Genomic DNA, 16,372 nt, shown 5'->3' on the forward strand with positions numbered 1-16,372 from the left:
CTACTAAGCGCATGCTATCCAGCAAGTTCGATATGAAGGACTTAGGAGTTGCTGATTTGATCTTAGGGATCAGAATTCTCAAAACTCCTCAGGGACTAGCATTATCTCAATCTCATTATATTGAAAAAATATTGGATAAGTTCAAGTACTTGAATTTCAATGTTGTCAAAACTCCAATTGATTTAAGCTTTACATTTCAAAAGAATGTAGGTGAAAGTGACTCTAAATTGGAATATGCCAGAGTGTTGGGAAGTTTGATGTATATTATGAATTGTACGCGACCAAATATAGCATATGCTATTAGCAAACTGAGTCGGTTCACTAGTAATCCGAATCAAACTCACTGGATGGCAATGAAACGTGTGTTGGGTTATTTGAAGCATACACAACACTATGCTTTGCATTATAATAAATATCCTACCGTGATTGAAGGATATAGTGATGCAAATTGGATCACCGAGTTAAATGAAGTAAAATCCAGAAGTGGTTATGTGTTTACACTTGGTGGAGGAGCAGTCTCTTGGAAATCATCCAAACAGACATGTATCGCTCGCTCCACAATGGAATCTGAATTCATTGCCTTAGATAAGGCCGGTGAAGAAGCTGAATGGCTCCGGAATTTCTTAGAGGATATTCCATTCTGGCGCAAACCTGTGGGACCTATTTGCATACATTGTGATAGTCAAACAACAATAGGTAGGGCAGGGAGCGTTATGTACAACAGGAAGTCTCGTCATATACGACGAAGACATAATACCGTAAGACAACTCCTCTCTAGTGGAATTATCACAATTGACTATGTGAAGTCAAGCGATAATGTGTCAGATCCACTAACGAAAGGCCTAGTGAGAGAGGCAGTTGAAAGATCATCTAAGGGAATGGGTTTACGGCTTAGGACAAGTCAGCATGGCGGTAACTCTATCTAGCAGACTGGAGATCCCAAGAGCTAGATTCAAGGAGAAAAACAAAGTTGTGACTGACGGTTCGACATTGTCAATCAACTCAATCCATTCTCATGATGAAGACAATGTTCAGGAACAAGGTTAAGACTTTAAGGCTTGTTAATGAGTTAATAAAGCTTAAAGTTTTTAATGATTTGCTAAGTTTGGCAGATTTGACCAAATAGTGTATCTACGAGATGACACGGTTAGAAATCACCTATATGAGTGTGAAGTGTAAGCCACTTCAAAGAGAATTTTATGTCAAAAGCCTATTCTCTATACACTCATGAAACCAGGAGGTGTTCATGGCTGAAACGAACACAACTGTAAGAACCATAAATGGTAAAGGGTTAATTGTGTGACATATGGTTGTCTAGGTATACACCAAAGCTCGACGGTTCAAAGATATTGCATCTACCGATTGACCGAGTATATCCGACATATGTTCACTACGGAAAGTCCAAGGGGAAACCTATTTATCCAGATGCAATTGATTCTTGCTTGTAAAGTAACACTCGTCCGTGCATTCCTTATATTATAACCATTCCCCATTAATGTGGGGGATTGTTGGGTATGTAGCAAGAGTTAATGGGAAATTGAGGGAAGATGAAAGAGGAACTTGGAAAAAGTTGGGAACTTGAAAAGTTGAAAAGTTGAAAACTTGAAAAGTCCTCTTATGCTTTATTGAAAAGACATTTGTCCCTCATCGGTGGTGGAAAGAAAAATATGAGAGTTTAAATATAGAATCACTCCTATTAATTGTTAAAAGGGTTGGAAAGAGGGACCCCCCTCGCGCCGTCGTCGTCGTCGCTCGCTCGGCTCAGCTTTGGATTTGAAAAATCGATCGAGAGATTATTTTTTGGACAAAGTTTGTTTTAATTATTTTAGTTAATTAATTATTTAATTAATTAAATTAAATTAAATGGCCAACGTTTTAATTAGTTAATTAACCGATTCAATTAATTAGTTAATTGACCCGACCCGACTCGGATCCACGCGTGACCCGTTTTATTTAAATCTTTCTCGTTTTATTTAAATTTCCCGCAGTGACTGTTCTGAAAGGTTGCAACTTTCAGAAACAGTCATGACCGTTTGAAAGGTTGCAAACTTTCATGAATGGTCGTGTGGATTCTGAAAGGATTGCAACCTTTCGGAACCAGTTCCTCTTGCCTATAAATACATTGATTCCTCAGACTTATTCCTTACGAATTTTTCTGATTTCTTCTTCTTCTTCTGCACAAAATTTCTTCGTGTACTTTACTGTTGTTGAGTGGTTCGCTGACACCAGCGTTTTGGGTATAAATACACTGGTGATTGAGATCATTCTATCCTGGGAGGACATATTCCAAATCAAACCTCGGATACTAGAGGGGAATAATTTCCTTAAGGGGACACTGTGCATTCAGTGGGCTTGATCTTTTTCTGATTCTATTTTTCCAGATTGTGGTACGTTTTTTTTTTCAGATTTTAGTTTTGTCAATTAATTTCTGTTCATCTATTCTTATTGGTTTATTAAACTTTGGTTACTTCATGTTTCTGCAAAGTTTATTGAAATCAGTAATTCTGATTTTTTATACACAGATTGCTAACAGTCTTATCATCATAAATTTATATATTAGTACATATTTTGCACCTCAACTTAATTGTATCCAAATCTATATGGGAAATTTCTTACACACCAACTATTTCTAACAACATTGTATAATACACGTTTCTTTAATTAGCTACATGGTATATATGTACTATCCGTATTTCACACAACAACATTATACCAGTGAGTGTTTAATCTTTTATCGATATTAATTAATTGTCATTAGATTTAATATTGCTATAGGCTTTAGGAACATTTCCAAATAGTGTTAATAGCAGCTAAAATATATATATCTAGTAGCAACTAATTTATTATTAATTAATTGTCCCTAAAAATCATTTTTTGTGTAATAAAAATAGGCAAATGAATGTTTAAATTTCTTTTGTTTGAAACCTCAAATATGTCCTTTTTTTCTAATTAATTTTATGAGCGATTGAAAATAGAGCAATTATGCCCTTTGTTTATATTTTTTTTCACATAAAAAGCTTTATTATTAGCCCAATGGAGCAGATATGCTCTTGAGCTATTGAAAATAGAGCAATTATGTTTTTTTTTTAGATACAAAAAATGATTTTATCGTTATGGTTAAATTGAACAGATATGCCCCTCTCAAAGACTCGGCATTATCGTTTGAAATCCATATTGAAAAAAATATCTCAACATTATTAGTTAGAAATATTGAAAAAAATAATCTCAACATAATTAGTACGTTAGAAATCCAACTTGAAACAAAAAAAAAATCTCAACATAATTAGTGAATTGAATCAAAATAATAATCTTACTATATATATATATATATATATATATATATATATATATATATATATAAAGTCAATGGAAATTAATTCATATAACCAACTCAAACTTCTTGAAACTATTATTTTGTTATAATATCAACATACTATCAGGTAATAAAACAATTGTGTCCCTGCTTGTTTACTTCCTTTGTCAAATCGATCTTTGGTGTGTTCTGTGAATGTTTAAGGTACGTACAAGAAAATTCTAACACATAAAAAGTTGGCTCGAACACTATTATTAAAAACATGTATTATTGATTGTAATATATCTATGAAGCCATACATGTGGCATAAGACCTTTGATTGGGACAAATCGTAGTGAAAACATTGCGTCCTACCAACTTCAATACAATATATATATATATATATATATATATATATATATATATATATATATATATTTGTTTTAAGGTTATCTATTGTCATTTTCATTTTAACAGTGAGATGAGATGAGAAATATAAATAGTAGCTAGCCTATAAATATCATAAATTATTTTAGTAGCACTATTTATCTATATATATATATATATATATATATATATATATATATATCATAAACAAAATTTATCTCCAACTGACTTTCCCTTTTTGTTTTTACGTAACTCGTGAAAAGCACAAAAGTAGCTAAGCTCTCGTGATTAACCAATAGTCATGGAGCTTTGTAATCAATCATGTTGTCAAGAACAAGCAAAATCAAGATCTAAGAAATTTTCAACTTCTTTAAATAAAATGGAATGTACTTCAATTTTTCCCTTTTCATTTTAATTATTTTAAAACTCGTGATATTGTAATTAAAATTGAAATATTGAGAAAGAGATCTCTTAAATAGGGGGTCACGAGTTTTACCTTGTCTGTATGATTTATAGGTTATTATACTGAATAGATATTTAATTTGTACGCACATAAAAAAATTAGTGTTTAATATTATGATTATAATACAAATATACCCATTTTCGGATCCCTTATCAGTCATAGATAATCAAAAATCCTATATTAAAACATTCAAACAAATTATATTGACAGTTGATATTTTGTGTCGGTTCGTCAACTGCATGCAGAGGATAATTATAGCTTAAAGTCAACTAATACTGAAAATTTGTAAGAATAATTAAATTGTAATTTTTTAAAAATATCATATATTTAGGTATAAAAAAATGCGCCGCCGATCATTTCCATAATTTGGTTTCCATGTGCTTCATGGCTTTGTGGAATTAGTTAAACATTTACACAATTTATGGTATTATTTTTTTATGTGTGAAATTAACCATTTTTAAAATTAGGAAAAAATTGAAGACAAGGAAACATCACACCTCATTAGTTATTTAAGATATGGAAAAAGGCTTGTACAGTTGCACCCTACGATAAATAAGTTGCATTTGATTTGAAAAAAAAAAGAAGTAAATAACGAAATATGAAAAAGATATTACTAAAGTTTTCCTACTTTCCCATACCAAAAGTCTAAGTTGAGTTCTCAATCGTCTCAAATTATATGTTGTGATTTTTTTTTCAAAAAAAAAAATAGATATCTCAAATTAATATGATATTTTAGAAGTTTAGTGTAAAATTAATTATTTTTCTATTTTTATCCTAGTAATAATTATTGTTGAAGACTACAAACAATATAATTATGAGGAGATCGACATATAAGTAGAGTAAATATTAATTCAGTGATGAGATATTGCATCTTAAGACATAAATAAGGGTAAAATAATTATAAAGCCCTCTCAAAATATTTTCTTAAGGAACATGTAAAAATAAACACGATAAATAATTTAAGATGAAAGAAATAGAATTAACAATATTACAAAACACCTCTTTTTTAGAAGCAGGATAGAGTGAATTTAGTAAATCAACTAAATATATTGTATAGAACTAGACATTGTATTAATTAATTTTTTAATAGACTTTAATTTTTATTAAAATGCCATTTATATTGAAAAAAAATGGGGAGGTTTACTTAATAAAGAGGTAATGTGGGAGACGGCAAAGACAATTAGACAAGAGACAGCAAATCCACGTTGAATCCAAATTAAGAAAAGTCACATTTATAACACCCCAATTGTTAGAACAAACTACCTTGCCATAAATACAAAAATTATAGAGCAGAGCATGTGTTACTCCTAAATAAAACTCATTCTAAAATGTATGTACCTGATATAGAAACTCATAAATAGTAGTGTGTAAAAGTGCAACAATTAATACATGTATTATACCACAAACCATGATATTAATTATACAAGGAGTATAATGCATGAATATGCATAGTTAAAACATAATTGTCCTTAATACATCAAACCAAATAAAAAATAACCCATGATAATTAATCAGAATTACTAATACACCTTATTGAGTACTATTCCTATAATTTTACCAAACGACCACTTAGGATCAACTATAAGTTACTAATACACTAGTATTATTCGGCATTGAAAGTTATCCCATGGATGGATTATCTTACCATATAATATAATAGGAGGTTAACTTATCTCATCGTTATAACATAAATGGTGGAATAAATAATTTTGGGACTAACTAACCAAACGGAAGATAAAAAGGAATTAATGAAGTGCAGGTACACAATGTGACGTTGAATCGATCAGAAATAAATACTGATAACAAAAAACAAAAGGGACCCTACAGACCAAAGAAAAGTGTGTCCCCAAGTGCTTTAGACTACTAAAGTTAAAGATCTAAAAAGAGAGTTCATATCACCAAATCTTTGAGTAAGCAGGAGGGTAAACATTATTAAAAGAACAATTATTGTCAGTATGTCACCATCTCTCTATGTGTTATCTAATTCATTAATGAACCTTAATAATACTACTTTTAAATGATGAAAGAGGCTGGCTGTTTGTTCACATTTTCATCAACACCCTTGAACAACAATCAAACAAACACATTGTTTCAAAGCTAACCTCACAAAATGAACATCCAAACATTTTTGCATTACCACTTTAATTGTGTATCTCAAGGACCACAATTTATGCCTTGCCATTTCAAGCCACATACATAAAATTAGATTCTTTTTTTTTTCTTTCCGAGATACCTCAACTATTCTACAAATACCTAGCACCTCTCACCAACACAAGTATCGAGTATTATAAGTCACTTTGATGACATATAGGGGTCGTTTGGTTTGAAAATGAGTTATGATGGGATAAATTATGTTGAGATAAGCTATGTTGGGATTAGTTATGATGGGATAAGTTGTGTTGGGATTATTTTTTATTGAGTGTTTGGTTTGTTGTATTCAAAATAATAAATTTTAAGAACAATTTATTTGTTTACAAAAGTGCCCTTCATTAATGTAAAAAGTGATGTAACAAAAGGATTGAAAGAGACATTTTTGTCATTTACCTATTTTATCCCGGGATTACTATACCACCCCAAGAGAGGGATAACTTATCCCGGTATTAATTATTAATCCCGGGATAAGTCATCCCGAACTTGCCAACCAAACAACAAAATAAGCGGTACTATAATTTAATCCCGGGACTATTTGGTATTATCCCTCACACCAAACGACCCCATAGTGTACAATAAGGTTTCATCATCCTTCTCCATAAACACTACCAAGAAGAAAATACTAATGAAAAGGGCATTTCTGCTTACACAATCTCCCTTCAGAGAACCTTGAATAAAGGAGGAAGAAAAGGGCAGAGTGACATTGTAATCTGCCTCTACTTAGAATTTACAGCTTCTACAGCCCCACAAGTAAAATAGGTCAAAACTGAAGAGGGAAATAACCATTTTAAGTTCCACATTCAATATATGCATATAAAATTACGAAGACACATAACAAACAACGTAAAATAAAATAACATCACCGCTGTCCGTTTATTGTTCATAAAGAAACATAATAAACGTCAGCTAATCATTTTACTAATAAGAAGGCCAAACATCTCTCTCCATCCAACATGGCCTTTCTCGTTTAATATTGTGATTAAGTATAAAATATTGCCAGATTAAAGTAATGAATGCAGAACTTCCAAGGAAATGAAAGAGATTAAACTACTCATGTGGGGGTCCAATACTGCTAACCCCATGTGATTTGATTAGGACAGGTATTAAAGAAATTATAGACTATAAAGAGCAGCAAATTCAATGTCTTATAATGCCATATAATACAAGTGTTGGCATGCATAATAACGTGATAGATTATACAAAAATAATCAACTTCATTATTTAATACCAAAAGTAATAGTATAATGCAACTACCTCATAGATAATTAGCAACGCCGTTGCAAGTAGCATTATAGTTTCTAAGGATGCATGTATTATATGGAATTTAGGCCAACATCCGACCGTTGTTTCCTAGAACACATTGATAACCATAGAAACCATGATGAATTGAGTTCTCCAAAAATTTACCCCATTTTTCTCGGGTCTAGATGAGCTAGGATAACAGAACGACTAGGACTTCACATTTCCTAGACAACTGGAGTAGTCAGACATGGTCATGTATCCACTGAAGAAAGGAACATTCTATCTGCTCTGCTACAAGTGTATATGCAATGGGTGAAAGCTAATCACAGTGTGTGTCAAAGCATTTATCATAATCAAATATACTTACACATGAGGATGTTTTTCATGTAATTACTCTGACATTCCCTATCTAATTTTTGCAATTCCTTCTGTGTCTGAAGAGTGGGATTCTAGTGGACAAGGGAGGCGGATAACAAATGCAGATGACTTAACAACAAATTAGTACTAATAAGAGCTAGAGTTGGAGCAAATATAATGTTGGCAGAGCTAGGACGGAACACTGACATATACTAGCAACTTAAACAGAAGATTCACCGATATTCCACCCCTGGGATCCCTGGAGAAACGATAAACTCTGGATTCACTAGAAATATCATGGAATAACAACAAAAGTATCCAGATCAGGACGTGATGAAATTCAATAAGGATCATCCCTCATAGTTAAACAACTGTTCCATTAAAAATTTAAAAGTAAATAATCAAAACTAAAGCATGTCATGCTAGTGAAACAATCACAGGAGCATCAATGAAATGGGTTAAAATTCCATCTTTTTTAATTTCTGGTTTTGTAATGTTGTCAAGATTACAACAAGGTTCTCGGCATAACTAGAAGCAGTGAAGGCCTACCTCCAGAAAATCATAGAGCACCATAATAGTAATACCATAATTAACATAGACCCTGATATAAGGAGCTATAACAGAACAGTTAACAGAATGACTGATTCTTCTTATAATGCCGAAACAATCTGCCTACGCCACAAGAAATTAGCAAATAAAAATTGCGGGCAACAAAAATTGAAAGGTTCAGATACTAAAACAGTGATTGTGACTTATGCAGCACCTTCTTTTTCATGGTTGGTTGGAAACTGCAAATTTAACTCCTGCTCCTCAGCACCTCCAAGCTGAAGCTGAGATGAGCTCCTTCCGCTGCCAGCAGAGAACAAGTGAAGACTGCCTCTTCTCCACATGGAAACCTCGAACAGGAGTCCTCTTGACTACACACTCGGCCTGTGATTCTGTAAAATTGCTGAGAGATAATGGGGAGAATCCAGATGACAAGAACAGTGACCTCCAATGCTGCGTCTTTTCAGGGGAACGAAAACGACCCATTACAATTCTTTCAATTCCTGGTTGGAGCAAGAACCTTTCAATCTTTTGGAGGGCATCGAAATTCACATTTACAGCATCTAGTGACTCAAGAAGGTTTGAGTAGGACTGAAGGGCTTGGATTACATGGTTTGGAAATGGTAGGTCAGTCCGGTCACAACCTCTGTCCACAGAAACCACAATCCTAGGTGACAACTGCTTCACAAAACGAAGAACCAATGGAAGGGACAACTGATAGCTCGAAAGCGAGCAAACTGGAAGATTGACAGCAATTGCCTCATTCTCTGAGACTAAAGGAGGCAGTGACCATGACGTTGAATTTAAAGAATCAATGCTTAAAATTTCAAACTCAAATGCCATATTGATTTCACTAGCAAAATGGATCAAATTTTCTCTGGTGAGTCCAAGCTCTAGCTGGTCGTGTGTGGATGGTGAGGCTAATGCAGTTATTTTCAGAGTAGGTGCGCCACCACTTCTCAAGGCAAGCTCTTGCATAAGGGAGGCCCATTGCCCACCGTAACCGATATCGAAATCTACAATATGAATTCTTTCAAACCCATCCAAGACCTCAAGCAGGGCTTGGTTACAAGTAAAATTAGCAAACTGTGCAACTGGTGAGATCTCAGAGAAGGACTTATAGGCACCAATCTTGAAAATGAGACTAAAAGGCGAAGAGGCCATAGATGGGTTCAAGTTGTTGGTGTTGGCATGGAGTAGCAATTGTAAAGCTTCCTTGCAATAAAAAGCAGCCCTATAGAAAGGCTTACCAATTGGAGAGAGCTGGTGATTGAGCCGCGCCAATATCCCTTGCGCGAGTACCGGATTCCCGGTCTGGACCAGCTCTGCAGCTTTGAATAGCTGGTCAATAATCGCTTGTTGTTGCTGCTGCTGCTGTTGTTGTAGTTGATGAAACTGACCCATTTCTTCCCCCACCATCTTTGGCTTTGTCCCCATTGCTCCTGGCCTAAAATGGGGAAGTAGCTGGAGCTGATGAGCAAGCCCCTGAGATGGTGCAGGCTGCTGGTGCCCTGCATCTAAAAACAATCCTTTGGAGATCTGAGAGCCCGGTTCAAGCCCTCCCATGGTCCCGGGGTTGTGTCGTTTCGCCTGCGGTGGCAAGACAAGATTTTGTTCCTGTTGTGCAAATGGTAGTGGCAAAAGAAACGATGGGTTCTGAGGAATCTGTGTTTGGTGCTGGTTTATCAAGAACTGTGAATTGAAATTATGAGGCTTCAAATCTGTGCTCTCAAACGGATGTTGCTGTGTCTGGCCGAAAGCAATTGGCCCAAGATTGTTAGACAATGAAGGAAAGATTGGATTTTGAGGGAGATTTGTGGATGGGTTAGAGACCAAGCCAATCTTGTCACTGTTCATTCTGTTGGTAGGAAAACTTGAACTTGACACAGAAACAGATGAGCTAATTGCAGGCATAAAACTACCAATTTGGCCAACTGGGTCTACACCAAAACCTTGATCCACAACCCCAAATCCTCCATTGAATTCATAGTCCCCTGTACCACTAACCTGCAAAACCTTGTTCAAGTTAGCCATGGAAGGGTCATCCACATCTCCCATGATCCACCTTAGTATAGACTGTTCTTGGCAAGGTGAAGCCATTACAGACTCTGATAACCCTCCTTCCCACTCCTCCATAGCACATTTCTCCCCTCCTGTGGCAGCAGCTGCAGAAGCAGCACCCATCTCAAGAGAAGATGGGGGTTGAACTTGTTGAAGCTCAGATTCAGCTCCCACATTGGAGCTTGTAGCAGTAGTATTGTCTTGCTGCTGCTGCTGCCATTTAGAAGATGGGTTTGCAGAAACTGCCGCCACACCTCCGCCTCCTGCAGTGTCTGTGGAAGCAGTGCCTCCACCCCCACCACCACCACCACCCAAAGATGAAGACAGGGTTGAAGAGGAATTAATAGGCCTTGGACTCCTTATAGTATCCAGGACAGCACTTGGACTATTTACAAAGTAACAACAACTACTACTTTCTTTGCTGCTATTGTGGTTATTCCAAGAATTCAAGATACTATTTTTATTGAACAGAACGTCTAATTCTAACACCCCCTTCCCCTCAAATTCAAAGGGTAAGGGCATCCCCTTCATCTAAAGTACACCCACAAATCAAAAGATTTGATAGACCTAGAAGAAACAAAATTAATGCATCAAACTGGAGATGTCCATCTAAGGACACCCACCTCATTCATATACAATCATTTACTCTTCTTAAGACCAAATAGCTAAGCCAAGATTGTTGAGATGGAGAAAAGTAAAAAGGGTTTTTGATGTTAGCAATAATTTGGCTTAGCTATTTTCTTCTTCTCTTCTTCTTGTTGCCCTTGTAATACTATTATTTTCCTTCTGATTTCTGCCATGGATGCGTGCAACATAAAAAAGTAGTAAAGTGCCCTTCATCTTCTCCTCTCTCTATCTTTTTGTTTTTTCATTTTTATTTTTATTCTTGTTTTTTTTTAAATATATATATTTTATTTTAGTTTTTGTGGCTTGTCTGGAAACGCAGTTATCTTTTCTGCAAGGGTTTACATACATACTCGCAACAAAGGAGCGTGTTGAGTACTCCCTGTTTTGGAAGGTAAAGGTTCTTTACTTCATAATATATACTAGTAATAACATTTTGTTACCAACAATATTCATTTAATTAAGACAACAATATTCATTTAATTAAGACAACAATATACAATCCTTTTGAGTATTGCAGGAACTTGAAACGTGTCTCTTGTGTTTTTTTTTAATATAGACACGCATCGCGTGAAAGAATATTTTTAAGAAAATGAAAGATGTTAAATTTAATTATGAAAGTTTCTTTCTCAAGTAAATTAGAGAGTATTATAATTACATGTGTAATACATATATAAAAAGAAATATAATGGAAATGGATTTTACATAAATTAGCTTCATTGAGTCGTAGAAAGTTATTGAATAAAAGAATAATCATTCAAATTTCATACTAAACAAGTTCATAGAAGACAATCTATTTCTTTATTATTTTATTTTTGTATTTTAAATTAGACTTTTTTCTCCAATGTCAATTTCTGTTAACCAAACATTCTCTATCTATTTAATCAGAAAGAAAAAAAATCACAAATTCAACTTACAACATTTGTTAGCAAATTATTTTTTAAAAAGTTTAATGTCCTATTTTATGTATCACATTAGCAAAAGTAGGGTAAGTGAACTTTCAATTTTGATGTGACTGCCTACCTTTTATCTAATTAATTTCCAATTTAAGAAAGAATAAAGAGTTGAAAAGAATTTCAAAATCACTCCCTTAATTACTTTAACCAAACATTATCCTTTTTTTTAACTATTGAGAGAAAATATTTCTTTTTCCTAAATATTTTCACATAAAATGGTATCGTGACACCACGCGCACCCAATGCGCGTGGAAGTGGAGATTTGAGTTTTCATTTGTGCACTATTTCTTACCGATACAGAGAAAAGAGAACTGGCTCAAATGGCGTCGTGTGGTGAATTTCCTGTAATGCCCTTGAGCTGGGCTGAAGGATTTGAAAAGTGGTTCAGTGTGAAGTGAAGGGCTTATTGGTACTTTCGAGTGCAGCAGTTTCTGATGTACTGTTTTTACTTTTTCGAAGCTGAATCTGACGACACGATATAATGAGAGGCTTTTGTTGTAAGTGTGAGTTTTGAAAATATCGAGACGGATTTTTAACGGTTCAGATCTTGTTTGTGGGATTGAAATGTACGGTTCAGATTAGCGGAGGAAGTTTTTCATCCCTCTCTTCTCTTCTCTCCTCTAAAGTACTGATAAAAATCACTTTAATGCTAAACATATGGGAGATTTTTTTAGGTAGTTTTTACGGATATGGGTCTGAAAAATATCTTAACTTTAGTTTTGTTGTTGTGATACTAAACTTTCATAAGGATCTATTACCTCCCTATACTATTTAATACCGTAAATTTTACCCCCTGAACTATTTAATAGTATATTTTAAAGGTATATATGTGTCCACGTTGACACATTACTATTATAATTTTGCATTATTTTTTATGTCCATGTGGGCATATGTTTAAAATACTGTATTAAATAATCTAGGGAGGAAATAGGTCCTCATGAAAATTAGTATCGCAACAGCAAATTCAATCAAAATTGAGATATTTTTCATACCCTTATCCCTAGTTTTTATCTAATATCAAAATAAATTACTATTGTTTTTTTCGCCTTATTTTATGTAATATTATTTAACTTGATACCATATTTTAAAAGATTTTTAAAATTTATAATTTTAAACCATGCTTATGTATTTGTCTGATTAGATAAATAGTAAACAAATAATTTTAAGTCAATTTTTTTCCAATTATAATAACTGACATTTCCTTTAGAACAGACCAAAAAAAAAATTAGTATCACGTATAATGGAATAGGGAAAATAGTACTATGGGCTATGGCAGTTGATGGGGATAAACAATATATTGTGATTTTTTATATTTAAAAAAGAAGATACAAAATTCGTTGATTTAAGAAAATACGGGTCTATATATTTCTCAACTGTGTAGGTAAGTCATTTATATAACAATGGAATATATATATAAGTCACTTTTATAACGAGTGATATATCACCTCTAAATAGCAAAGTAGAGGAATATATCAACCCATTTTTCCTATTTTCAATTTGTTCAAAAAATATCTTTAGACCACGATATGAAAGGTTCATAAATTTTATTTTATTTTTTAAATGTTTGCTAAATAACTGTCCTAAAAAAAATGAAAGTTTTGCCCTAAATGTTGATGGTTTGAAAGTAAATTTGAATGATTTACGCTAATATCCTCTTTTTAATCTATGATTTAAATTTAGTTTCTCTTTTTAGAAGTTCGGCAAATATACTCTCTGGAAAATTATATTGCTAGACAGTGTAAATTTGGATATAATATTAGTAATATTTATTTACATATTGATGAACTTTACGGACAAAATTGTGATGTTTTACAAAATTATAGACCGTAACCTAACGTATCCTTATACGAGTGTTTCAATTTACTCAAAAAGAAAAATATTGAATAATATATATAAATGTGTCATTTAATTCAACTCTCTCATATTTATACTTTTTAATTTTAAGTATGTACAAGTAAATGCTTAAATTTATACAAAATTGAATAACTAAATACATGCACCCAATGTGGATAAATCAATTTGAATTGCCACAAGCGTGTGTGTCTAATTATTCCATTTTATAAAAATTGAAGTGTTTAATTGTACATACTCAAAATTGAAAAATATAAATATCAGTTCAAATCAAGTTAATTTACATATTTATATATTATTTCAAAATCTTTAAATTGTGGTCTAAAGTCGAGAAATTACAGAAGAAAACAAGGGCCTTTATTATTAAATAATGGCAAATTACAGAAATACACACTTTTTGTTTCACTTATTTCCATTATCCCTTATTACTTTTTAAAATCTCCAAAATCCCTTATTTATTTAATGTATCCGAGCTGCATATTAATGTATCCAAGTCAGTATTTAATGTATCCGAGCTATATATTAATGTATCCGGGCTAGTTTTTAATGTATCCGAGCTACATATTAATGTATTCAAGACAGCATTTAATGTATCCGAGCTTCAATTATTGTATCCGATTTTTTTAATTATTAAGGGATTAATGTAATTAAAAACTTATTAGGGATATATTATAATTTCATATTAAAACTATGGAATTTATGTAATTTACCCAATAATTGTCTCATAATTGAGGAAAATTTCTAAGTACATTTGCTGTGACAATTCTCGGCCCAGAAGGTCTTATTAAGCACCAAGCCTGCATTTTCCCAATACAATTATGTAACTCTGTGGGGAAAAAGTCAAAATGTAAAATGTTTAAATTATTTTGAAAAAAATAAATTAAGCGCTACAACTTTTATTTATTTTAGAAAGTTCAAAATGGTGGATTATTTCTTAATACGAAAATAAATCCAAATTAGGGCACCTAGTTTTGGAATAGTAGGAGTGATGTAATTGTCACTAAAATTTGATTTGGTTGATAAAAAATTAATGTGCTTCTATGAGGTGTTCACTAATTACTTTATTTGATTTGGACTTTTTAAATTTATGATATTATAATATATTGTTTGTTGGAGAAGTACGCTAAACAGTATATATTGTTCTAAAATAAAGTATATATAAGATTATTAGTAACTTTTACGTAAAAAAAGAGAGAAAGTAATTGAAGAATTTATGGAGCTGAATTAGAAGAAAAGACAATTCTAATGTGGAATTAATCTCATGTAAAACAAAATCCACATTAATTTAATTTTTGGTTTTCTTTGCATTTTTCTTCATCTTGTGGTTACTAAAAATTGGGATAAGGGCCTGAAAAATATCTCAACTTTTGTCGAATTTGTTGTTGTGATACTAAACTTTCATAAGAACCTATTACCTCCCTAGACTATTTAATACCGTATTTTTTATCTCCTTGAACTATTTAATAGTGTATTTTAAATGTATATATATGCCCACGTTGACACATTACTATTTATAATTTTGCATTATTTTTTATTCCCACGTGGGCAAATATATATATTTAAAATACGGTATTAAATAGTCTAGAGAGGTAATAGATCCTCATAAAAGTTTAATATCGAAATAACAAATTCGACCAAATTTGGTTATTTTTCAGACCATTGTCCCTTAAAAATTAAGAAGATAATGAAAAGTCTAGGTTCAGAGCTTCTTGTTAGCTGTCCTTGGACCAACATGCATGTTCTAATTCCTTTGGGACCAATACTATAATCCATAATGACGACTTTAACCTATCTTTTTTGTTTTGCTTACTTTTTATTTATTTGTTATTTAGACGCAGAAGGAATTAAATCCAAATCATCAACAAAGTAAATTTTTATTCCATCCTTATTATTTCAGTCATCTTATAAGTTTTGACATTTTTTTCAATGAAAAAGGATAATATTTCTTGCAAATTTTGTTAGCCATTTTTATGATCTATATAATATGTAGTCGAGTTTCATACTTTTATGTGGGATAAATAAGGTGTCAGTCCCTTCTCTTCATCTTTTTTTCTTAAAAAATAAAATAAAATGATTAGTAATATTATTGTGTACTTGCTTCAATTCTTATTACTACTATTTGTTATTTTATTTGCGCTGTTTAGCTTGTTATTTTACTGTTGTTATTGTTTTTCTTTCTTTTTGATTTTGTCCATATATTTTTTTGAGTTAATGATATATAAGAAACAATCTCTTTAATTTGTAAAGTTGAAAGTGAAGTTTGTGTACATTATACTCTCGAGTTTTTATTTGTGGAACTATACATTATGTAATATTGTTGTTGTTGTGTAAAATATGTTTTACGTAGAATGCTAGTCTCGTTAGAGGAAAAAGAATTGTTGATATTATATTAATTATAAGGGAACTGGTAGGAGTGTACAAAATCGAACCAAACCACAAATC

The 16,372-nt window shown here is 32.5% G+C and overlaps 1 protein-coding gene across 1 annotated transcript; it reads right to left on the bottom strand.

The window, feature by feature from the left end:
- Nucleotides 1-8,520: 8,520 nt before the first annotated feature.
- Nucleotides 8,521-11,373, bottom strand: LOC125824811 (scarecrow-like protein 22). Its single transcript, XM_049504161.1, has one exon. The coding sequence runs from the start codon at nt 11,028-11,030 to the stop codon at nt 8,703-8,705; it is 2,328 nt and encodes a 775-aa protein (XP_049360118.1). The 5' UTR covers nt 11,031-11,373; the 3' UTR covers nt 8,521-8,702.
- Between the last annotated feature and the right edge of the window lie 4,999 nt (nt 11,374-16,372).

Source organism: Solanum verrucosum, unplaced genomic scaffold (genome assembly GCF_900185275.1).
Source record: "Solanum verrucosum unplaced genomic scaffold, falcon-dt-bn FXZP01000080.1, whole genome shotgun sequence".
Classification (NCBI taxonomy): Eukaryota; Viridiplantae; Streptophyta; class Magnoliopsida; order Solanales; family Solanaceae; genus Solanum; species Solanum verrucosum.